We start from the raw sequence: 26,049 nt of genomic DNA, 5'->3' as shown, positions 1-26,049 counted from the left end.
CCTCTTTAAACCAGGCTTTCTGTTGCAGTATAGATATGGCAGTGTTTTAATTACCTTTTTTCCTTGAAACAGAAAAAAAATATTTTATGGAAAGGGAAACGATTTGGGACCTTTAAGATGCTCCTTGTATTAGCATTTAAGACTCCAAAAGAAGTTAATATCCTTTATAGGGGAAGAGCGTTAACAAAGGAGTCAAGGGGAGCTTTAATTTAGGGTTACATTATGAAAAATGACCTTAAAGAAAACTTGAATGGCTTATGACTGTGTATAGCTAACTAATTCTGTTGTAAAGTATCTTTAATTTCTTTTTCCTTCTTTTTTTTAATTGTTCACATACAGTTGTCTCCACTCCCCCCCACCATCCCCCCCCACCCTAGCCATCTCCACCTCCCACCCTTGATCCTACCCCCCTTTGGTTTTGTTCATGTGTCCTTTATACATGTGCCTGAACACCCCTTCCCCTTTTTCCTAATTTCTTATTTAAAAATAGATTTATATTCATTTTTAGCCACTAATGGCAAAAAAAAATTGAAGAAGGGAATACATTAACTTCAAGTTATAAATGTATAAAACTGAGCATATTAATTTGGCCTCCTTTCTGAGAATTTTATTTTAGTTATTATATTGTTTATTTTTATTTTTAAAAAGATTTTATTTTTAGAAAGGGGATGAGAGGACGAAAGAGAGGGAGAGAAGCATCAGCGTGTTGTTACCTCTTGCGCACGCCCTCTGGGGGCCTGGCCCACATCCCAGGCATGTACACTGACTGGGAATTGAACCAGCGACCCTTTGGTTTGCAGGCCGGCACTCAATCCACTGAGCTACACCAGCCAGGGCTTTTTATTGTTTATTTTTTATTTTTTAAAATATATTTTATTGATTATGCTATTAACAGTTATCCCAGTTTTTCCTCCTTTTTCCCCTCTCTGGCCAGTACCCCCCTTCCCTCCAGCAATCCCCTGTCCCCTTTAGTTCAGGTCCATGGGTTGTGCATATAAGTTCTTTGGCTTCTCCATTTACTATAATATTCTTAACATCTCCCTATCTACTAATTATGATTCTTAATCCCTGCATCTTTTTCCCATCCTCTCCCTTCCTCCTCCCAGCTGATAATGCTTCAAATGATTTCCATACCTGTTTCTGTTCCTGTTCTGGGTGTTTGCTTAGTTTGTTCCTTTAGATTCAGTTGTTGATAGTTGTGAATTTGTTGCCATTATAATATTCATAGTTTTGATCTTCTTTTTCTTAAATAAGTCCCTTTAACATTTCATGTAGTAATGGCTTGGGGATGATGAACTTCTTTAGCTTTACCTTATCTGAGAAGCACTTCATCAGCCCTTCCATTCTAAATGATAGCTTTTCTGGATAGAGTAATCTAGGTTGTAGGTCCTTGCTTTTCATGACTTTGAATACTTCTTGCCAGCAAAGTTTCTTTAGAGAAATCACCTGGTAGTTTTATGGGAACTCCTTTGTAGGTAACTCTCTGTTTCTCCCTTGCAGCTTTTAAGGCTCTCTTTTGATCTTTCAACCTTTGACATTTTAATTATGATGTGTCTTGGTGTGGTCCTGTTTGGGTCCAACTTGTTTGGGACTCTGTGCTTGCTGAACTTGTATGTCTATTTCCTTTGGCAAATCAGGGGCATTTTCTTTCATGATTTTTTCAAATAAGTTTTCAATTTCTCACTCTTCCTCTTCTGCCACCCCTATGATTCAGATGTTGGTACATTTGAAGATGTCCCAGAGGGTCCTTATACTGTCCTCTTTTTTTTTTATTCTTTTTTTTTTTTTGATTCTTGCTGTTCTGGTTGAATACTTATATCTACCTTATATTCCAAATTGTTGGTTTGAATCCCAGCTTCCTCCCCTCCACTGATGGTTCCCTGTAGATTTTTCTTTATTTCACTTAGTGTTGCCTTTATTTCTTCCTTTATGTTGTTGCTGTACTCAGTGAGCAATTTGAGCATTGATTACCAGTGTTTTGAACTTTGCATCTGATAGGTTGGTTATCTCCATTTCATTTAGTTCTTTTTCTGGGGTTTTGTTCTGTTCTTTCATTTGGGCCATATTTCTTTGTCTCCTCAATATAGCAGCCCCCCTGTGTTTGTTTCTATGTGCTAGGTAGAGCTACTTTAACTCCCTGTCTTAGTAGAGTGGCCTATTGTAGAAAAGGCACCTGTGAAGCGGGGGGGGGGCAGAGTCTTAGGGAATCGCCAGAGCAGGGCAACCCACTTCATTGCTTTGTGGCTCTGTGTGGGGGGAGGGCTCAGAAAAGGGACAGTACAGCTACCTGGCTTCTGGATGTTTGCCTACCACTTCCCACATGTGGCTGGTGTCCTTCCTGCTGTTGCCCTGGTGGTGAATCCCAGAGTGGGCGGGTTTGTGTATATTCTAAGTTTGTGTGGACCTTTAGGTCGAGTCTCCTGAAAATCTGGCCATTTCTTCTGCCAGAAGAAATCCCAACCCCCACTGGTTTTTATAGCCAAAAGTTACGGCCATTAATCTTCTCAATATTGGAGCCCTGGGCTGTGTGGTCTGGCCTGTGGCTGGGATCAGTTGCTCCCCACGTATCCCTCTCAATTACTGTCTACCACATGTGAATGTGGAATCGTATGTTCTACCACTGCCTCTCCACCTGTCTCTGTGACTCCACCCCTCCTACCTGTCTGGATGAATGTGGCTTCTTGAAATCCTTGGCCATGGGACTTCCTTATAGCTCAATTTTCTCATGGTTCTGGGGGTTTTCGTTTTAAGATCTAGTTGTAATTCTTTCTATGCTTACATGAGGAGGTGAAGTGTGTCTACCTATACCTCCATCCTGACCAGAAGTTGGTCACTTTACTGTTTATTGAAAGTATATTTGGGAAGAATATTGCTGTGATATTTTACCATTTTGTTTCTATTTATCATTTAATAACTGAGAACACATACAGTTTGATTAGAATTTAGTAGACAAAAACACATGTGTAAAACAGGACAACTCGTGTTAAAACTGAGTAGAAACTGTTGGGGGAATGAACAGATAAAACAATAGTCCAAGACACATTAGTTTTAGACCCTCCTTATAAATGACTCCAAACATTTACCAACATTACCAACATGAATATTTTTTTAAAACCTTTTCCCCTTTCTGTAGAGTACTGTGAATTGTGTGAGATCAGCATTTTTACCCCTTCTCTCACATAAACTATTCCTTTCTCAGAGCAAATAGGTGAAGGATCCTGAGGCCATGCTGTCAGAATTATCCAGGGCTAATTTTTAACTTGAAGCCAGCTCTACTGGTTGCTTATTTCTTACTACTGAGCTGGGGTATGCCAAGGACTGCAAATTAATTTGTAAGCTAAGCATAGTATTTTCAGAGGGGTAAATACACTGTGTCGTGTGACCCACAGCTAAATCGGTATGTTGATTTTCTATGTTGTTTGGACTATTTAAGCATGGCTCTAACCCAAGAGCTGGTAGCTGAGGCTTATGGATATTTGTGCTTTAATCTTTCTAAATTCATAGAAATAATTTAATTTCATGATACAAGTAAACCTGGAGAACATAATGTGATTCTTAGGTATTATAAAAATAGAGGTGTGAATTTTTTGTGGTTTGAGTTCATCAGAAACATTCCCTCCCTTCCACCTATTCAATATTTTTAAAAACTGTTATGATATTTCCAAATATTGATTAAATTTTCAAGGAATAATTACTATGTATACACTAGTTTAGAAAGCAACTGGTTATATAACCTTTTTTTTGTTGCTGTAAAGTGCTTTTAAATAGAATTTTCTATTAACCTGAAATGAATATATTGAACTTCCCATCCCCCACTTGCCAAACCTACAGCTCTTAATATAGTAGCTGCTGTTTATTGATAGCATTCTCTGTGCCAGGTGCTAGGTTAAGTGTTTTGTACACTTTGCCTCATTCACTCGTCCAAACAACCCTGCAATGTAGGTATTTTATTTGCATTTTAAATGGGCAGTCTGATTCAGAGAGTTGAAATTACTGCCAGGGTCACATAGCTATTAAGTGGTTCACTCAAACAGATGTCAGACTGAGTTCAAAACCCAAACTCTTCTCACCGGGTTGCCCTGCCTTTCCCAGGAAGTGATAAATGTGCGGACAGACCTGCACTGAATGGGGAGGGGCGAAGAGGGGAGTTGTGACTCACATACAAACACGTACTTTCTCTCTATGACCTAAGGACATCAAGTGATTTTTCAGTGTTTTATCAGTGATCCTAGAAGCATAAAAACAAAACCAAATTTTGTATTCATGGTAGCGATTAAAAGTAAGGTTATGTCCTTTGAAATACTTGTGACGTAGAGACACACTTGGGTTCTCTGACCAACATAACTAGAAAAAAATGTTAATATAGCCCTGGCTGGTGTGACTCAGTGGATTGAGCGTCAGCCTGTGAACCAAAGGGTTGTGGGTTTGATTCCCATTTAGGAGCACGTGCCTGGGTTGTGGGCTGGGTCCATGGTGGGGTGTATGAGAGGCAAACACACACTGATGCTTCTCTCCCTCTCTTTCTCCCTCCCTTCCTCTCTGTTTAAAAATAAATAAAATCTTAAAGAAAAAATGTTAATTTAATATGTTCACATTTTAGGGAGGGGGCTGAGAATTGGTGAAGCCTTTAAATAGGAATAGTGGTAAATTCTTTTTTATTGATTGATTTTGAGAGAGGGGGTGGTGAGAAAACATTGATTTGTTGTTCCACTTGTTTATGTGTTTCATGGGTTGATTCTTGTATGTGCCCTGGTTGGGGATCAAACCCACAACCTTAGTGAATCAACATGCTTTAAATGACTGACCTACCATGCCAGGGCCAAGTTGGTGAATTCTCATTCTTATTTTGAATATAGGAGAATTCTCAAGTGACCTTCCAGTTACTGTTCAGAAATGCCTTACAATGCCATGCATAATATTTCATTAAAGTAGCAGGGAGTTCAAGGTCAGTGTGAATAGTCTTTGAAAGAGCCTTCAAAAAGAAAGAAAAAAAAGGCAAATTTTTAGTTTTAAAACTAGTAATTTTTAAAGGAAAAAACAAGGTTGTCTGAAAAGTTTAAAAATGAAGTCTTTTCAGTAATAAAGTATAATAATACTGTCAATAATAAAGTATTTACTTAAATAATAAAATACTTTTGTAATAAAGTATGATGATAGTACTGTTGGTGCCCTATTTCACACATGAGAAAACTGAGGTACAAAGAGAGGTTAAGTAATTTGGCTGAAGATGCACAGCTATTGAGTGAATGATAGCCATACTGAAACCCCAAGCAGTCTCATTCTAGAATCCATGTTCTTGACGTTGATATAGCTATGTTGCTATAGCAATGGGGAAATTAAAAGAGAAGTGAGATTTCAAATGGAAATTTCAGGTTACTTTTAGAACTAGCTTAACTTGATTAACCTATAGTAAGTGTTTAGTGTTACTTCTGAAATGGTGACCTTTAGTTTAAAGGTTGCTTCTTGGAGATCCCTGGGGTTTTGTAGACAAAGACTATCATGGAGCTACTAGCTTCTTGTTAAGTGTGAGGTTGTTTGAAGGTTATTTCATCTGTTCAGTGCAGTTGAGGTCAGTGAGGGCAGTATAGGAACAAGGTGTGGAGTTTTAAAAGGTGGCTTGAAAATAGAGCAAGTTCTAGCATTTTTGCTCTTTTTGCTATGTAAGCTGAACATGAAAATACGTTGTAAGAAATTGACATTAAAAACTGAGCTAGAGTAAAAACCAGTCCATTCTCTTCTTGTTGTTTTTTGTTGTGTCTTTAAGTTGAAAACAAATGTAAAATGCCACTCCATGAAATTGATACTTTATCAGTTAGAGCAAAAAAACTTACAGTTTTAAAAGAGCATGTAGTAGAAGCGTGTTGATAAATATTTGTACAGTTGAATATTGTGGCTTTTTAAGTAAAAAGGGTGGGGCAGTATAAGGATTTTATGTCTTGAGTGCTATATCAAAGATGATCCTTCCTTAGCTATCAGACAATGAGAAAAAACTTGATTCCTTTAGAAAAGTCCTTTAGCATGCATTTCTTAGCAACATGTACTTCCTATAACCGAATGATTATCTTGTTAAGCCTTTATGTCTTATTGTCAGGAATACATAATGATATTTTATAGCATTTTACTTTTCTTCTTGTTGAAATACTTTCTGGTCCCAATTTTTAAACTCATCTTTAAAAAATTAGGGAAGATGGTAGAAGACATATGTAAGAGACACGTAGTTTGAAATTAAACTACGAAGTTTTATGAATATATTAATAACCCAATTCCCATTCATATACTAACTTTTATAATATAAACCTTTTCATTTATGCTTCTTGAAGCCATCTTGATTACCTGCTGTCCACCTGGACACAAGGATACCAACTTGGGAAGAATCCATATCACATATCTTTTATAGCATAATAAAACATTATTTGAGCCTCATATTAAAGATAGGTATGCATATTTATAATAGTCATTTAAAATTTTTAAACTTTTTATATGTTGTCTTTTTTGTAATTTGTATTTAATATTTTATTTACATTGGAGATCAATTTACAAACGTTCAGGAACAACAATATACAACTGCAACAAGTTCTGAATGTATTTTTCTCCTTTAATATTTATTAACTTGGGAATGAAAAATCAACTTTAAAATTGGGAAATGAAAAATCAGCATTAAATTAGCATTTCAGTTTCTTATATTTTCCATAATTTAACTCAATGTTATCACTTGTGTTTGTGACAAGCATCTGTTAAGTAAGAGAAAAATACAGAAGTAGCCAGTTATTTCTTAAGAATTCTAATGAGGGGTGTATCTACTTTGTGGCTTAGATTTATGTCATGAGTTGGCTTTCCTTTGTCATCCAGCACCAGGGTACTCTGGCCCCATAATTCAAATTAGTTTAATGTTTGTGTGTGTGTTTGCATGTATATGTGTGTAATGTATATGTGTGTACATGGCGTACATGTATATAATGTATATGTATACATATATGCATATATAAGTATGCCTAGAAGTATAAATCTTCTATAAAATAAGTTATTTTGAAATCTTTACTTATGTGGATAATAAAAACTATTATTCTATGTTAGTGTGGATAGACCATGTTGAGCATTGACCATGTTGCTTATGATTGATCACCCAAAATTAATTGACAGCATACTTTGTACGCTCCACAATGCTGGACATGACTCCGATTTCAGAATCAACTTCTGAAGTTTTGTGATTTAGTGGGAAGATTATATCTGAATTGTAGGCGAATATTGGGCCTAAGGAGTTAGGGTCAGGGGAGGAAATTTGAAATCATCTTTAGCTGCACATGTTCATTTCTGTGTTCTCACCCACTGAAGTTATAAACTGATCTTCTAAATCTTTTCTGTAGGAAATTTTGGGAGCGGTTTATTGCCCTTTGTCATGAAAATAATAGCCTACACGGAATCACTTTTGAGCAGATCAAAGCTCAGCTAGAGGCTTTAGAACTGAAGAAGACGTATGTGTTGAATCCACTGGCACCCGAATTTATCCCGCGGGCTCTAAGACTGCAGCATTCAGGAAGTGCCAACAAGCTGCAGCAGTCACCTCCCAAGGTAAAGCCTGTTAATGAAACAAGTGTTTAAAGGGAGGGAAGAGAGCAGCAGTATCAAGGGTTTATTGGGCTGCTACTTTAAGTATTGAAGGTTACATTTGGTGGCAAGCCGTTTCTACAAGGACGTTGTCTAGTGTGGACATGTAAGTGGAAATACAGGGGGTGTTTGGCCATGCTGAACATCATTATCATTCTCAAAAGGTTTTCAAGAACCTGATTTCTTCTTGTGTCCTTCGAATAATATAACCTCCTGGTCCTTTCTACTAATAGACTTGTTTTAGTAAGACGTGAATAAGACAAAGCAGTTTAAAAGACTGGGCATGCATGTTATTTATAAGGAATAACATAATAACAGTATTTGTATAAAGAAAATAGTTCTAATCCTTTATTGGCGACAATTTCATTTCAAGTGGTATTTGACGCAGTGAGAAAATTCGGCTGGCTTCTTGAAGCTGATTTTGACCTATATTTGTTGTATAAGAAGTAATCCAGTCAGAGGGAGTGGAGGGGAGAGAGGCAAAGCTATTGCTACTTTTGAACCTCAGTTATTTTGGGCAGAGACACCTGGTTTATTTACTAGCGGTGCCTGAAAAAAAAATGCTTGCACTTAACATGCAGAAGAAAAAGTTATAACAACATGTCTAGTACTTGTTCTTCCAGTGTTTTGGTGTATTTTTAGTCATCAGGTGGTATTAAACTTACTGATGTGAGTTAATAGAGTGTGTCAGTTTTGGGCTTTATTTAAAAAAAATATAAAGCCTATTATGTAAGCAATCATTAATGGTTTAATATCTTGAAAATTTTTTAGTTAAATAGGTATTAAGCTGAGAACTACTTTCTATGTTAATATACTGTTGTATATTCTTAGCTTAATAAAAATGAACCTAATGTGCAATAATGCTTTAGTGACTTGGGGTACTAGGGGATTAAGCATTTTGCACAAATGAATCTTCTAGATTTTTAAAGCTTAAACTATTAATAACTGATATTATTTAAGTTTCTTCTGCATGTTATGGTAGGTGCTAGGGAAGCAGAGATAAGTGAAGTAGCCTTTAGAGCAGATGTTGGAGGGGGATGGTCAGAGGAAGGATGTGGGTTTCTGGCAGTTTCGGCCCCAGAGATCTTGTTTAGGAGTCCACTGAGTGGGTGGGATAGTGGGAGATTGGGGAGACATGTCAAAAACCAGAATATAAGCTCGGTTAGGGCAGAGATTTTCGCCTGTATTAATTATTGCTCCAGCCTCTGAGCCTAGGACATCTGGCTCATCCTGAGTGCTTTGAGGTGTTTTTTAGATGATGAGTGGAGCTTAAGAAAGAGCTTATGCAGGAGGCTTTACAGGTTCTGCAGGGAGCAACAGGAGCTTAGGGCATGTGAGGAGTTGGATAGAAACTTTTAAATGTTATCGTTATTTAAAATGTTGCAAAATCATTGTACCCTTTGCACATTCTCAAGTACAATAGAGTAAACTCTTCTTTATTTAATGGAGCAATGTAAGCATCAATTAATGTCCTGTAGATGCAGCTAGATTGAAGCCATGATACCAAATGTCTAGTTATCCTAAGCAAGATCCTGCAGTGTGCTTTTTGTTTTTGTTTTAAAGGTGAATCCACTTGCTTTTCCAAAACCCTAAACTCCCTAGACAAAAATACTATTCTAGATTCTCTTTATAGCACCTAGGGCTTAGCCCCCCGTGGTGGGTGCTCGGTAAGTATCTGATAAGTGAATAGTGGTTGTGATACACCCAGTAGTGTGGCTTTTTTTTTTTTTAAATTTAGAGGCCCATGCTTAGTCCACTGAGCCACACCAGCCAGTACACTGTGGCTTTTTTTTTTTTCCAATGAGAAGATTGTGTAATTAAAGGCAAAGCAGCCATCTTTTCATTTTTTAAAAACTTTTTAGGGAGTTTTCTTCAGTGATCCAAGTAGATATCATCTGTTATTTTTGTGTCAATAACATAACATTTCACCAAATTATCTAGCTGCCTGGTTATTTTAAATTATTATTTATATCATATATAACAATAATCAGTAATATTAAATAATAGAGGTATTGTGAGCCAAAAGTTATTTCTGTCACCTTATCCCCTCTCTCTCCCCAGTATTTTTTTTTAAAATTTCAATGAAATTGTTTTGAAGTTTATATTTTTACTGAAATCTTTTTTTAAAATTTAACTTCCTTTGCAGAAAATTTCAAACCTTTACTTGAGAGAATAGTATAATGAATTCCCTATCATCCAGCTTCATTAATTATCAGCTTAATCTTGTTTCATCTACAGCCTACTTCCCACACTCTCCACCACCAAATGTACACACTGGAGAACTTGGAGACAAGTCCCAGATATTTTATTTTACTTGCTGGAGTCTGATAAAAGGGAATATACTTCATTGATAGAAAAAGTGATATTTCTGAAAACGTGGTACTAAGTCATAAGACCCCCCCACCCCAGGTTTCCTTATTGTTTACCTTTCAACACAATTCTGGGCATAAGAAATATTAGAAATTAGAATTGTTACTGTTAAACTAAGGCTTAAAATCCCAATCAGATTTCACATAAATAACTTCATCAGAAGGCTGGATGGAGGGTATATGTGCTACTCTTGGACCTGCTGCCCCAGGCTGTTGTTTGTCAACAAAATATACCTCTTGCTATTTAACAAATAACTTTCTTCTCCTCACTAAGATGTCAGTTCTGTGCTATGGTTTAGTGAAGGTAGACAATGTTGGGGGATGCAGGGGTGGGTAGTCCTAGCCAGCCCTCAGTGCCTCATTCTCTCCAGGCCTCATCTCTAACAGTGCCTGTTTCACGGGTGCCTGCAGAGCTGTCCCAGAGAAAAGTGGTATGCCTGTCTTCATTCTGCTGACTCCCACGTCACTTGCTGGGAGCAGTGTCCAGAAGCTTGGATAAAATGGAGCAGAGTCATTTGCACATACTATAAAAACTATTCAGAGGATAGATGGTGGAAAACAACTTGTGAACTAAAATCTGTTAAATAATGCTTTAATCTTTTCAGATGATCCAATTCTGAATATTATCTAGTCTCCAGTTCATGTGTGTAGCCCTTCCTCAGAGCTGTCTATGGTACATTGAATCCTTCTCTCCCTTGGAGTCTCTGACTTCCCCTCCCACCATCTCTCTTAACTCCTCTTCTGCTGCATCTCTGTGACTCCAGCTGGAGAAATTTCTCTGCCTTTGGGGCTCATGTGATTAGATTGGGTCCATCCAGATAATTCAGGATAACCTCCGTAAGTCCATAACTGTAATTGTATCTGCAGAGTCCCTTTTGCCACATAGCATGACATATGCAGGGGTTCTAGGGTTAGGGCATGGACATCTCTGGGGCACTCTTCTGCCTCCTACACTGCCTAAATCACTGTTTACATCACATACTACACAGCTGCCCCTGGTTGATGGATCCTCAGAGACTAGGAAATCTAAATGGTTTGTTAGCCTCTTAGAACTATTTCTTTTCTCTGTCATCCGCTCTCCTTCACTCTGTCAGTGTATGTGCCCCTGACTGCTCTTCTTGTCACGTCTAATTGCTCATGCTTCTGATCTTCCCACCTGCTTCTGTCAGCTCCGCTGTCTGCCGTTTTCTCCTTTCACTTTTTCTGCTTTCTTCTGCCTGCTTTTTGTATCACTTCTCTCTCCTCAGGAGTTTGTTTTTTAAACCTAGTGCCAATCACTGTGAAGGTTCTCTTATGGCTAATAGACCAAATATGGTTTTATTTTGACTTTTTTTTTTACTTTTTAAAGTTAGAACTTAGCTGCCCTTGCCCACCCACAATTAACCGACTGATCTCTGATGTTTAGTGCTGATCTAAATATTTAATGTTGCTGACAGGGAGATAAATGAAGTATTACTGTACTTTTGCTGTGGTCAAGAATGGATTTTTCTTCTTGCTATAGACATTTTCTCCTCCTTCGGTTTTCAGATGTAATGTACATATAGCAAATTTGTATGTGTCTAAGGGTAAATTCTATAATGTGCTACTTGTGTTGTTTAATGGCTTTATGTGTTACATTTAGCCAGTGGAAAGAGAAAGAAATTTTTTAAAGTCTGCAAATTCAGAACCATTGTCTCTTCAAATATTGTTTCTGCCCAAAAGTCATAATTTTTAATGGTGCACCAGTATACCATTATGTGAATCTCATTGCTTACTTAGTAAATCCTCCACTGATGACATTTAGGTTGTTAACATGTCATAACATGTATAAATAGTGCTGTGATGAACATCTGTGTCCAAATTCATGATTACTCCATTTGGATACATTCCTGGATGTGCAATTACTGGGTTAAAGTATATGTACATTTTTGATGCTCTACCCTTCTGGTGTGGCTCAGTAGATTGAGTGGGGGCCTGATAACCAAAGGGTCGTTGGTTCAATTCCCAGTTAGGGCACATGCCTGGTTGTGGACCAGGTCCCCATTAGGGGGTGTGTGTGAGGTAACCACACATTGATGTTTCCCTCCCTCTCTTTCTCTCTCTCTAAAAATAAATAAGTAAAATCTTAGAACAAAAAAGGATTATTGTCAAAAGAGAATTTTAGATATCCTTAACTTGAGGCTGAGAACACTTAAGTTCTAGCACCGTGACTTAATATTTACACAGGAAGGCGGCTCAGAGCAGTCTGGTGGGAGTTACTTAACAGTCATGTAGTCCTTTTCAGTTTTACTGTTGCTGTAAACATTTGATTTGCATAGGATTAGCAAAATGGTTATTGTTTCTAATGTTAAATATGTTTGTTATACATTGGGTTTTTTTTCTGTAAAGGGGAAAAGCCTCCATCATACCCAGAATGATCATTTCCAGAATGATGGAATTGGTAAGTGGAAACTTGAGCCCTCTGAAAACTCACTTTTATGATACAGGTTTACCACAGATTTCATCATTTGAAAGAGGAGGGTGGGGAGAAGGACACACACAGAAACACTTTAGAACTCACTTAATTCTTCCAGTTATATGTCATTTCTTAAAAGGGGTGGTTTTGTAGGTACCAAGGTCCATATCCAGAAACTTGGCGGTAAAGCATTTAAGCTTTCTATGCAACATAAGTTTTTGGAACATATTTATATCTTACAAATGTTGGGTCATACAAATTTCAAGGTAAAGTTTATTTCAGTTATTTAAAATGTTGCAGAATTATGCTTTTAAAATAATAATTGTTAATCCTTTATTTGTATGTGGCTTTATTACCATTGCAAGTCAAAACTTTATTCTGAAGAATTGTGTATATTTTCCTATTCTTGGAGGAATGTTTATTGTGAGTGTATATGGGTGCATGGTTTTCTGTCTTGAAGGACACATCTCTAGCCTCAGAAGATATTTAAAAATATGCTAGTTTATAAAAGAAATACTTTGCATATCTCAAGCTAGTTTTAGGGAACATTTTTAAGTGGTTATGGTTTTTTTAATGTGCTTTACTCTTCCACACTGTAATAATTCTTTGACTGCAAAATATCTTATGACAAACCTGGGAAATATATATTTGCTATTGGATGATGTAAATTATTTTTGTCTGGATGAACATGTACAGCTTTTGAGTATATTCTTTCTCTGTTTATTTTTCAGTTCAGCCCAATCCTTCTGTACTTATTGGGAATCCCATTAGAGCATATACTCCTCCACCCCCTCTGGGACCTCACCCAAATTTGGGGAAATCTCCAAGCCCTGTTCAGAGAATAGATCCTCACACTGGGACAAGTATTCTTTATGTACCTGCTGTCTATGGAGGGAATGTAGTTATGTCGGTGCCTTTACCTGTAAGTGGATATGTGATACTTTCTATTGAATAAAATAAATTAGGCTCTACTAAAAAGTAACTAAACCTTTTTTAAAAATTTTAAATGACTGTTAATTTTTTTAAAAACTTTAAAAAATAGTGTTCTCAACCTTTAAAAAAACTTTTCAATGACTATTAATTTCTTTTAAAGCAATTCTTATCTTTTATCTTCTAGTTTTGAAATGATCAAAGAAATGTGAATTGTTGCTTATAATTTGTTACTAGGTTGTCATTGGCTATGAAGAAATCTGTAAATTGGATATTTTGATTGAAAAGCCTTTGTATTCTTTTAAAATATTTTTACTGGGGAAATTGGGTTTAAAAGTTAACAGAGATAGTAAATTGGGCTCTTACTTGGTAAGGTGGTATTTTTCTTTTATCTTTTGCATTTTATTCTTGTACAATTCACTAACCCTTACTAAGAGATACAGTTCTTTGGAGGAGGCAAAGAGGTTTGGATTAGTCTGACTCCCTTGGATCTAAATTTATCTGTGAAATTCCGCATCTTATGAAATCTTACTGGTACTTAAAAACATTATTAAATCTTTTCTAAGACTGTAATTTTTAGAGGACTTCCATCTTGTAGTAAACCCATTTTTTTCCTTTAAGATATTTGAATATTTTGGTAATTTTGGTAATTTGCTGATATTTGGAATTTGCTGATATACTAATATTTCCAAAGTCAGGAATTTTAGTCTAGAAAGCCTTTCTTTCATTCAAAGTGAGTACTCTTAATACCTGCAGAGGGGATCATTGCCAAGGATCTTTGGTGCCCCTGCCCACATCCCCAGAATGGGAAACTGCTGAGTTGCAAGCGTTTCTCAGCCACATTGATCATGGTAGTTCACAGTCACAGCAGCCAATGAGAATAACTGTCAGTAAGAAATGTGTAATTCATGCCCACTCCCCATAGACTTTCAGTTTTAGCTGAGTTATTTCTTCCCAGACAGCCTGGCAACATTATACATCATCTGCTTTAAATAGTAAGTCCCTTAGGATTTATATTTCATTTTACTAGGTCAAAGAGGCTTTTATTATATAAGATTTCTGAGAGTCTGCATTTAGCAGTTATAATAAAATAATAGGGGCAGAAGCTCAGGTGTCATTGTATTTATCCCTTTTATGTTAATATGCAGGTATTATTTATATATATACCTAAAGAAATTTTCTGTTTCTATAATTTAAGGGAAGAATCTAATTAATCAAAAGCATTAATTTAAACTAATGACCTTTATGAATTTTGCCTATCATAAATAAATGTTAAATGTTTGGTTATTCATATAAAGTTGGAATACATATTTTTCGAGTTGAGACTCCTTAGACTAAATTGCTTCTTAGTTTTTCCCCATCCTCTTAGTCTGTTAAACTCTATAACTATATACTTAGGACTTTAAAAGATAATGTTCATGGTAATCTGTATACATTCATATTGAGGGGAAATGGTTCAAGTCTATAAAATGATTGAATGCATTAAGGAATAATTAATTACCTATTTTAAGTCCTCTATTTCTTCCTAACCTGTAAAATGATCAGCTTTCCCTTACTAAAGATTCAGGGAGCCATTTGAGGCCATTTGAGATGTACCAGTAATTCTACCAGTTGTTACTATTAGCATTGACTTTGTAGTTATTCATTTTGATACAATTAACATCTCTGTGTGTATTTGCTTTTTCCTGATCACAGCACTGAAGCAGTTTGCCTTTCTAAATGTATGTAGTGCAATTATTTTGTTTCTTGTAATAACTTAGGTGCCATGGACAGGATACCAGGGTAGGTTTGCTGTTGATCCTCGAATCATTACACACCAGGCAGCGATGGCCTATAATATGAACCTCTTACAGACACATGGACGGGGGTCTCCTATACCTTATGGCCTTGGGCATCATCCACCTGTCAGCATAGGGCAGCCACAAAACCAGCATCAGGAGAAGGATCAGCATGAGCAAAATCGAAATGGTGAGTTGCTTTGCTGTTCTCACGTTTCTAAACTGATGATATGCCAAGTTGTATCAATATATAAAGTTCCTTTAACAGTATGATTGTTAACTTGTTTATAGATCATAGACCTCTTTGAGAAAACAATCTGACATAAAAACTATAGATCCTCTCTCCAGAAGATACAGATGTATGTAACCTACCACTTATGATTGGTATTACTAATTTCTTGAAAAATATTAAATTTTAATATTTAAAGTGTTATATATTATTTTTTAAGGGAGAGAAAGATTAAGAGAAACATTAGTTTTTGTTGTGCCATTTATTTATGCATTCATTGGTTGATTCTTGCATGTGCCCTGACCAGGGATTGAATCTGTAACCTTGACATATTGGGGTGATGCTCTAACCAACTGAGCTACCAGGCCAGGACCAGTACTTAAAGTGTTTTAAATGGTAGTTATTTAAAATTGAGACAGAAACCTCTCTTTTGCTAAACATTTCTGTTGACCCAAAATATTTTTGTGGTATACTAAACACTAATGCTCTTGTGGCAATAATTGATTTAAAGTAGTTGTTTCTTTTTTTTTTTTTTAAAGATTCTATTTATTTATTTTTAGAGAGGGAAGGGAGGGAGATAGAGAGAGAGAGAGAAACCTCAATGTGCGGTTGCTGGGGGTTATGGCCTGCAACCCACGCATGTACTCTGGCTGGGAATTGAACCTGCGACACTTTGGTTCGCAGCCCGTGCTCAATCCACTGAGCTATGCCAGCCAGGGCTTAAAGTAGTTGTTTCTAATGCAAGTGATAGTCTCTTGTCTTTTGGAATTGTAAATAGGAGAAAATTATCCACTATATTTTTAAAGTCAGACTTACCGAGGTATAATTTACATGCAGTAACATTCATTCTTTTAAAATGTACAGTTGTTTTAACAAATACACAAAGTTGTTAATTACCACCAAATTCAGGATACGTATTTACATGATTTCAGACAGGGACCTTCATGTCCCTTTGTAGTCAGTCTCCTCCAGCCCCCAGCCCTGGGCAACCACTAATCTGACTTTAATCTTTCTTCTAGTGTGTCATGGATGAAATCATAGAGGAGTTGTTTTTTTGGTTTGGCTTGTTCACTTAGCTTAATGCTTCTGAGACTGATTCACATTACCTGTGTCAATTGTTTGTTCTTTTTCACTTTTGATTAACATTCCAGTGCATGAATGCACTGCCATGTTTTTATCTGTCCGTCAACTGATGGACTCCTCATTATTTCTAATTTTTGGTTCCTGAGCTGCTATGAATACAAGTTTGAACGTATGTTTTCATTTCTCTTGGGTAAACAGTAGTGAAATATTATAACTTTATAAGGAATTGCCTTACTGTTTTCTAAAGTCACTGGATCATTTTTCGTTTCTGCCGTACTGTATGTGATTTCCAGTTGCTCCACATTCTTATTAGCACTTGATATTGTCGGTCTTTCTAATGTTACTCTTGCCAGGGGATCTGATAGTCTCCGACTGTGGTGTTAATGTGTGTGTTCCTAATGACTGATGATGCTGAGTGTCTTCATTAGGCCTATTTGCCATCTGTGTATCTTTGATCAAGTGCTGCTTTTTTATTGGTTTGTCGTATAAGAATTCTTTATACATTTTAGAAATAAATCTTTAATTAGATATATGTTTTGAAAATGTTTTTACTGAGGATATGGCTTGTCTTTTCTTTTTCTTAACAGTTTAAAAATTTTTGCCTAAGATCACAAAGATTATCTTTTTTCCCAAGAATTTTCATAGTTTTAGTTCTTACATTGGTTCATTTTGAATTAATTTTTGTATATGGTGTGAAGTAAGGATTGGAGGGTTTTTGTTGTTTTGTGCTGTTTACACACACACACACACACACACACACACACACATTTTAGTTGTTTCAGCACCGTTTGTTGAAGACACTGCCCTTCCTCCATTAAACTAACTTGGTTCCCTTGTTGAAAATCAGTTGACCACATATGTGGAGTCTATCCTGTTCTATCGATGCATATGTTTATGGTCATGCCCAATACACTCTCTTGATTGCTATAGCTTTATAAACAGTTTGAAATCTAGTAGTGCAAATCTTCCAACTTCATTCTTTTTCAAAATTGTCTATTTCAGGTCCTTTGCATTTCCACACACATTTTATAATCAGCTGTGAGTTTCTACAAAAAAAACCATGCTGGGATTTTGATTGGGATGGTGTTGAACCTGTAGCTCAATTTGGGGAGAATTGGTATCTTAATAATATTGAGTATTCTGATATATGAACAGGGCATGTATCTCTTAAGGTCTTTAATTTTCATTTGTTTTTTAAGGTGAAAGGTTAGTACAGGCATTTAGTGTTATAATTTTCCTCCTCAGTAGTGTATTCCACAAATTCCAATGTTCTATTTTTATTTTATTCAATTCTGTACACTTTCTAATTTCTCTTGAAATTAGATCAATGAATTATTTAGGAAGGTGAGTTTTATTTTTCAAAATTATTGGGGATTTTTAAAGAAATTTCCTGTTATTGATTTTTACTTTAATTCCATTGTGCTAAGAGAACATGTTTTGTATGCCTTGAATCCTTTTAAATTTACTGAGATTTGTTTTATGACCCAGGGTGGTCTATCTCTGTAACTTTTCCATGTGCATTTGGGAAGAATGGAATGCTGTATAAATGCTAATTAGGTCAAATTGGTTGATAGGATTGTTCAAGTCTGCTATATCCTTGTTGATTTTCTGCCTACTTTTTAAAAAATAAATATTGAGAGAGAATGTCAAAATCTTCTAGTGTAATTGGTATTTGTAAATTTTTTATTTTACCTGATGCACTTTGAAATTCTATACATAAACATTTAAAATACTGTGCTCTTGATTAACTCATTTATCATGATGGAATGAATGATTTTCTTTATCCCTGGTAATAGTCTTTGCTCGGAGATCTATTTGGCTTAATAACAATAAAGCCACTTAGCTTTGTTTTGCGTAGTGTTTAGGTATATCATTTATTGATCTGTTACTTTTAATTTACTTTTGTCTTTGTATTTAAAACACATTTCCTTTAGAAAGCATATGGTTGACTCTTGTGGGTTTTTTTTTTTAATCCAATGTGATAATCTCTTTTAATTGGGTTATTTAGACCATTTATACTTAAGGTGATTATTGATATAGTTAGGCTTGGTTTTATCATCTTGCTCTAAATGTTTTTTAATTTGCCCAATCTGTTTTTTGTTTCCTTTTAATCTGCCGCCTTTTGGATTATTTGAGTATTTTTTATGACTCCATTTTATCTCCTTTGTTGGCTTATTAGCTATAACTTTATTAGTTTAGTATTTTCTTTAGGGTATATAGTATACATCTTAAACTTATCACAGGCTACTTTGCAATTTATATTTAACACTTCTTGTACAGTAAAAGAACCTTATAATAGTTCCTTTTTTCTCTCTTCTGGCCTTTGTGATATTGTCATAATGCATTTTACCTTTATATATGTTATACGCTTTACACATTGTTATTTTTGTTTAAACATCCAAGAATCTTTTTAAAAAGTTTAAAATAATATTTTGTGTTACCCATGGAGTTAGTATTTCTGATCACATTTATTTCTATATATTCATGTTTCTATCTGATACAATTTTCCTTCTCCCCAAAGGAGTCCTTTTAACATTCCTTGTAGTGCAGATCTGCTGGTGATGAGTTTTTTTCAGGGAAATCTGATGTCAACTTTATCTTTGTTTTTCTGTATGAAATGTGTCCTTTTTCCCCTGACTGCTTTTAAGAGTTCCTTTATACTGGTTTTAGTAATTTGATTATAGCATTTCTTGGTATATCAATAGTTTTCTTCGGGCTTCTTGTCTTTGGGGTTGAGTTTCTTGGATCTGTGGGTTTATAGTTTTCATCAAATTTGGAAAATTTTGACCCTTTTTTTCTTTAGATAGTTTTTTCCTGTCTTACCTTCTCTCTTTTGCAGGAATTCCAACTACCTAGATATTAGTCTGCTTAAAGTTTCCCCACATTTTGCCCTGGCTGGCATAGCTCAGTGGATTGAGTACAGGCTGTGAACCAAAGCATCACAGGTTCAATTCCCAGTCAGGACGCTTGCCTGGGTTGCAGGCCATGGCCCCCAGCAACCGCACATTGATATTTCTCTCTCTCTCTCTCTCTCTCTCTCTCTCTCTCTCTCTCTCTCTCTCTCTCTCTCTCTCTCTCCCTTCCCTCTCTAAAAATAAATAAAATCTAAAAAATTTTTTAAAAAGTTTCCCCACATTTTAAGATGCTCTCTTCATTTAAAAAAATTTTGGTTTGGCTTTAGCTCAAGCAGTTACTTCGTCATAGCAGTCACTAAAATAATATTTTTCTTTTTATATTAAATTTTGCATTGTTTTTGTTGCTCTGCCTTCTGCTTCACTGTGTGCTGCTTATGCATGGTCTGTCTTGCCACTAATTCCATCCAGTGTGCTTTTCCTCTCAGATGTTGCAGTTTTTATTTCTGGAGGTTTGGTTGTAAGGCCATCCTGGCATGATAATTGATTATTCAGTTTTGGTGGCATTCCTAAGGGAATGTTTTTGAACAAGAACCTAAATCAAGGATTCTTTCAAGGAATTTAAAATATCCAGCAGTTAATTGTTATATATTAAAAGCCTTTCCCATGCATGAAGTAGCAGTCTAATTGTGATAGTTTTAATATTAATTTTGCTTCCTTTACTATTTATCTTTCACTTATATTTATTTTGATATCTATTACTTTTAAACATATAATTACATTTCTTTCAGAATATCTTTATTCAGTGTAGATTCCTTTTACAACATTAGATTGACACATTATTTGGATTTTGCTTAATTGCATTTGTAAATAACCAAATTTTTGAGCCTTTATAAATAAGCAAGAATGCCAAGTTGTTTTCTCTGTCTAGTTTAAGAAATTGAGGCTGTAAATTCCTAGAGATTGGAAAATTATCTCTGGAATTATTTGATATTTTAAGATTATCCTTTATTAAGCTTTTGCCTTATCAGTGAGGTTTGCTATATTTATAAATTTTCTTTCTTGCAGAGAAACTGCCACTGAAAATTTAAGAACAAAACTCAAGCAGTAGTATAAAATCAATAATAATGGGTGAAAAATGTTTAAAACACTTTACTTCTTTTGTCTAATAATGGATAGTCATTGGAAATACAATATTCACTGGAGACAATTTATAAAAATTTTAAAATATTTTCTTAGGTAAAAGTGATACAAATAATCCTGGACCTGAAATTAATAAGATTCGAACACCAGAGAAAAAGCCTACAGAATCAAAACAGGTATGCTGCTTACATGCATTATTCCAATGGATTTAGAATCTTAATGTTAAAAAAAAGCATTTACCTTTTTCTGTATATTTTTTATGTTTATCGTTTCACAGTGGTCTGGTGGGTCATGTTAGCCTCTTTTTCTCCACCGTTTCTTTGGCTACATTATTAACTTATCACTATACTCTTCTCAGATTGTGATAACTGGTGATAGACTTGGATTTAGAGACTTGCCATGATAAATTAGTAAATGAAGACACAGCTAAAAGATGAGTCATTAAAAATAGTCTCAAAATGAGAAGAGCTATATAGTGAAGAAGAAGGAAGCATTAACTTCCTCAGAGAAGCAGGACTTAACTTCTGAAGTCCCTCACCTTGTTCTTTCCTCATACCCAGTGATAAATCCTTAACTCTCTCCCTCCGTTCATCTACCTTTTCTGCTTCTGTGTGTGAGCCAGTTAGGGAAAGTCAGATTACTGGCTGAATTAGTACTGCTGGAAATTTGTGTTTTCTAATCTTCAGGAGCCCAAGCGGCTCTCCCACGTTTCTTGTGCACATACCTGGCTCCTTCGGCCCAGTTTGCTCCGCAGCTCTCCTCAGGCCTGATTCTCATGCCCCTTCTGTTACCCTTGTAATCAGGAGATGACCTTGCCTTAGACCTTGGTCATCAGGATTCACCCTGTTAGCTTAAAACCTTAGACTTTTCTTCGTCCTTGAACAGCCTCACCTCCTTATCACTGGTCTCAGAGGAGGAGTTCCCCTTAAAACTGATCTCTCCCCTTCTGATCACCTCACAGGCCTTGTCCCTTCTCATTTATCTTTAGATTCTTTCTAGCTGCTGGGTTCTTCCTCCTCAGGCCATAAGTAAATTGATTGATAGACTGTTTTTTAAAGAGACACTTTCTTTGACCTTCATCTTCTTATAGCTACTAACCTAATTTCTCCTTCCCACCTCACCTTTACATGCCTCTCAGCAAACACAGTCTAGTGCCAGAGCTCAGCATTTCACTAACTGCTGTGTTCTAAGGGCCCACGTGTTACGAACATGCTTTAGCTGTGGTCTCACTTGACTGGCTTCTCTCTGGCGTTTGGCACCGTTTTCTACTTCTTTCATCTTGACCATCTTGTTTCTTTTTGGTTTCTGTGACACACATTTCTACTTTTCACAACTCGCTCTGACGTGACCTTCTGTCCCTCTGATAAGCTCCTGTCCACCTCCTTCCCATCTGTTCCCAGTCCTTAAGTCAGGGTTTTTCAGCGTTCTGTCACTGGCCCACACCTCTCTTTGCATACTGTGGTTTATTATTATGAACTAGTCCTTTTCTATGATTTCAGATACCTGCTCCATGACAATGATTTCCAAATCTGTATCTCCAACCCTGGCATTGCTGTAAGGAACTGCTCTCTAGATTCAGTTTATGTCCCGTAAGCAGCTCTGACTCTTAGTTTCCCCAGCTGGGAGGGCCCAGTACCCATAGAGGGAGCTGCATTGTGAATGAGGCAGCCAGGGACTTCCCAGCAGAGTAGGAGGGCAGCAGCAGTGCAAGCAGGAGTCCTGGGTGCTTGGGAAGGGAGCAGGGAGACAACAGCAAGTTAGTTAGGGCCACGCAGTGGCAGCGGCAGTTGCAGTCAGAGGCAGCTTGGGACCAAACCACGTGTCAGAGTCTTAGGTGCTGTCAGAGCAAATGAAGCCAGAATAGCTAAGTGCCTTTCATATCCTTGTTTTTAAATTTCTGTTATGGTCCTTCCCTGTTAGGAGACTCAGCAAACTGATAGATGTGTTTCATTTTCCTTCCCATCCTGATGCTTTGTCCTGCAGAAGAACACTTCCTAGTTCTCCTTGAATTGGGTACTTAGTATTAGGAGGAAAGTGATAATTTAATTCTGATAATAATAGACTCAGATTCCTTCAGACCTTACAGTCCCCTGTCCTGCCTGGCTCATTGTAGTATCAGAAAGTAGCACATCTTGATCTAAATTCTATGGCCCTGGCCTAGTTACCTGCCCATGTCAAAATCAGAAGGGAAGGTGGCAATTAAAACACTGGCTTATTCACAAACAGCCTTGACATCTAATCTTGATTTCCCTCATGCAATCAGAGTATGCATATCAACAGTCTTTGGAAAAGTATATCCCAACTGAATGTAGCTTCAGTCTTTAAAAAGTTGAAGATTTATGGGGCAAAATGTTTATTTATAAAGAACTTTAATCAGATTCTGAGACATTTGAAGAGCAGGTATTGCAGCAGCTTAGGCCGACTAGGACAGAGTTGTCATCCTTCTCATTTCATTTTCTAGACAATTTGGATGCACCCAGTAATTTGAAGAACTAGGTGTATGCAAATTGGCCCAACATAATGGCAGTCCATTTCAGGTAGTAATTAGAGATGAGAGTGCACTTGGGGCTGGGTTGGTATAGAGCTTGCTTGCCAGGTGTACCCCAGCTTCAATTCAGGAACAAGCTACTTGTTCTTTGTTCTTGGGAGTGGCCGATTCTATGTTTAACTTGAGAGCCTTTGGTGAGGCAAGTACTCTTCAGTGACCATTTCAACACTGAAGTACAAAAACAGCTCATTGAGTGTTTTGACAAAGATGGAAAAGAAAAAAATGCTTCTTTCCACCTTATGTTTATTTTTCACATTGTCACCATTTATGATGACACTCACATGGCAGAAGGATGACAGCATTCCCTACCTTACAAACCTTTGGAACTTGCCACAGTTTGCAGGATAAAAAACCGTTCATACTCAGTATTGAATCTTTCAAGGTCGAGTATAATTGGGCTCTTACAGCTTCATTTAATGTCAAGAAGGGGAAAACAACATAGAAACAAGTGAAGTTATGGCTCTACAAACATACAACTTCTCATGCTCTTCAAGTCTGCCATACTTTTTCTCCTCTCTCCACTTTTGTATAAACTATTATCTTTACCTAGAATGTCTTACCCACCCTGGAAAACTCCAGCTCTCTGAGCAAGATTTAACTCAAATGCCACAGCCTCTGTGAAGCCACTTTTAATTTTCCCAGGCGCTAGGATCTCATCATTTTCTCTTACAGCCCTTCTGATTTTATGTTTGCATGTTAGCATCCTCTACTGGGCTCTTAAGCCAAGGCTTAGCAAGCTTTTTCTGCAAAAGACCAGATAGCAAATCTTCAGGCTTTGTGGGTCATATGGTTTCTGTTGCACCCACTCAACTCTGCCCCTATAGTTAGAAGGCAGCCACAACCGATGAGTAAATGGATGGGATGAGCGTGGCTGTGTTCAGTAAAACCTACAGAAATCCGTCGTGCCAGAAATGGCCTGGGGCCATAGTTGGCCAACCCCTGCTGCTCTAAGCTCTTGAGGGTACAGACTGAATCTTTTTATTGCTTTTTAATCTCTAACACCAGGCACAATGCCCTTGGTGAGCCCTCAAAAATGTTTCTCAAGAGAATAAATGTCAATAACTAATACCAAAAACTGACAACCAAATTGGTTATACTAAGGCAATAAATTATTTATTTGTTCACTTCAAGTTTTCTCAAATTAAGATAAGTATCTTTGAAGATATATGTAAAAACAATAAAATCAGAAGGAAAGAACACATTTTAATGATTTGTATCAGAAGGGAATAAATGGTTATCCTCCAAGGAAGAAAGTGTGAAATTAAAAATAATGTTTTTTGAAGGAATTAAAGTGGATATGCTAATAAAATGGCAGTATCTCTCCTTATGACTCAGACTTAACATGCTGTTTACCTGTTTCATCTTTTGTAATTTAAAAAATAATTATTTCCTAATTTGAGTGTCAGAAAGTGATTGATTGGGTACCCTGCACTCTTGCTATTACTGATAAGAATGTGTGATATCCTTAAGATGTGCTAGGGGTAGGGAAAGGTGGAGAGCCACAGGACTTGGATTTTTCCACTGTTAAAAAGACTTCTTATTTTTTTCCCTAGATTGATTTGGAATCAAATCCACAGAACAGAAGTCCTGAATCACGTCCTGGTGTTGTTTATCCCAATACCAAATTTCATCGCAAAGATAATCTCAACCCAAGACACATAAACCTTCCCCTCCCCGCCCCCCACGCACAGTATGCAATCCCCAGTCGTCATTTTCATCCCCTCCCCCAGCTCCCAAGACCACCGTTTCCAATTCCGCAGCAGCACGCCTTGTTAAATCAGCAGCAGAATAATTTGCCTGAACAACCAAATCAAATGCCATCCCAACCAAATCAGGTAGTCCAGCAGCAGAATCCGTTGAATCCGCTGACTCAGCAGCCACCTCCTCAACTTTCTCCTGCCTACCAGTCAGGGCCCAACAGTGCTTTTTTTAATAATGCAGTTTCTCATCGACCACAGTCGCCTCCTGCAGAGGCCGTGATTCCTGAGCAGCAGCACCCTCCCATGCTGCAAGAAGGCCACAGTCCCCTGCGAGCCATTGCACAGCCTGGCCCCATTATTCCTTCACATCTGAATAACTTCACTGATGAGAACCCCCCAGGACTGCCTATAGGGGAGGCTCTAGGTAAGTTCTCCTGTCACTACTGGAAGTGACAAAGTCAGAAATTATTTACCTATCATGACAGGTACTATAGAGTACTAATGTGGATCAGGATTCATTCATTTCTTTAAATAATACCAGCAAAACCTAATCACTTAGTGTAATAATCAGAATCTAGTTCCAAATGCTATATAATGTTAAGCATCCAGTCGATGCCAGGGTACGTGATTATGTAGCTAAGGAAGGATCATCATCATCATCATCATTACCATAACCCCAGGTACCTGCAAATTTAGAAAACATTTGCTTTCTCCAAAACCCAAACTATAGCCATGTCTTTGTATTTGTGGAGAATATCTGGTTGTAAAAACTCTTGAAAAAGTTAAGTGGAGACCCTGCATGCGTGAAAACTTAAACTTTCCACAAATGTTTTTACAGATCGTATGCATGGGAGTGTGGCCCTGGAAACATTAAGGCAGCAGCAAGTGCGGTTACAGCAGTGGAATGAGCACCATGCCTATCTGAGTCAGGGCGGTATTCCATACTCACACCATCACCATCCACACCCTCACCTCCAGCATCTTCCTCAGCCGCCCATTGGGTTACATCAGCCGCCAGTGAGGGCAGACTGGAAGCTCCCTAGCGGTGCCGAAGGTGAAGCAGAAACAACGGTTTCCAGGTATTTCAGCAACTAAAACCAGCCTCTGAAACATGACCCACCCACTCTTTTCTTTCTTGAATGTTGTTCTTTTAGCCTCACATTGGAATATTGTCCCCAGAGAAATTAGATGTTGGCCTTCTGGGCACATGCTACACAGTTTCTATTGATTGATCCTAAAATATAGATAAATCAATTTAGAAGTAGCTGCAGATCTAGGCATGGACAGTGTGCTGGGGAGTGGAAAATAACATGGCCCTTTGCTTTGTGGTCTCTTCTAGAAAAGAAGCATACCATCCTACTCAATAGTGTGTTTTCAT

At 37.0% G+C, this 26,049-nt stretch overlaps 1 protein-coding gene across 7 annotated transcripts in view; it reads left to right on the top strand.

The window, feature by feature from the left end:
• HELZ (helicase with zinc finger) overlaps nucleotides 1–26,049 on the top strand; it is a 148,449-nt gene that overhangs the window by 104,136 nt on the left and 18,264 nt on the right. For all 7 annotated transcript variants that reach the window (XM_045837209.1, XM_045837212.1, XM_045837211.1 and 4 more), the window contains 7 exons: nucleotides 7,365–7,569; nucleotides 12,342–12,393; nucleotides 13,140–13,330; nucleotides 15,099–15,306; nucleotides 20,520–20,599; nucleotides 24,525–25,095; nucleotides 25,510–25,750. In XM_045837209.1, the coding sequence (XP_045693165.1) occupies nucleotides 7,365–7,569; nucleotides 12,342–12,393; nucleotides 13,140–13,330; nucleotides 15,099–15,306; nucleotides 20,520–20,599; nucleotides 24,525–25,095; nucleotides 25,510–25,750 (1,548 nt within the window). The remainder of the gene's footprint in view (nucleotides 1–7,364; nucleotides 7,570–12,341; nucleotides 12,394–13,139; nucleotides 13,331–15,098; nucleotides 15,307–20,519; nucleotides 20,600–24,524; nucleotides 25,096–25,509; nucleotides 25,751–26,049) is intronic.

The sequence above is a fragment of the Phyllostomus hastatus genome, unplaced genomic scaffold (genome assembly GCF_019186645.2).
Source record: "Phyllostomus hastatus isolate PE091 unplaced genomic scaffold, TTU_PhHast_1.1 phas_contig_210, whole genome shotgun sequence".
In the NCBI taxonomy this organism is placed as follows: Eukaryota; Metazoa; Chordata; class Mammalia; order Chiroptera; family Phyllostomidae; genus Phyllostomus; species Phyllostomus hastatus.
This window is presented reverse-complemented; position numbering and strand designations above follow the sequence as displayed.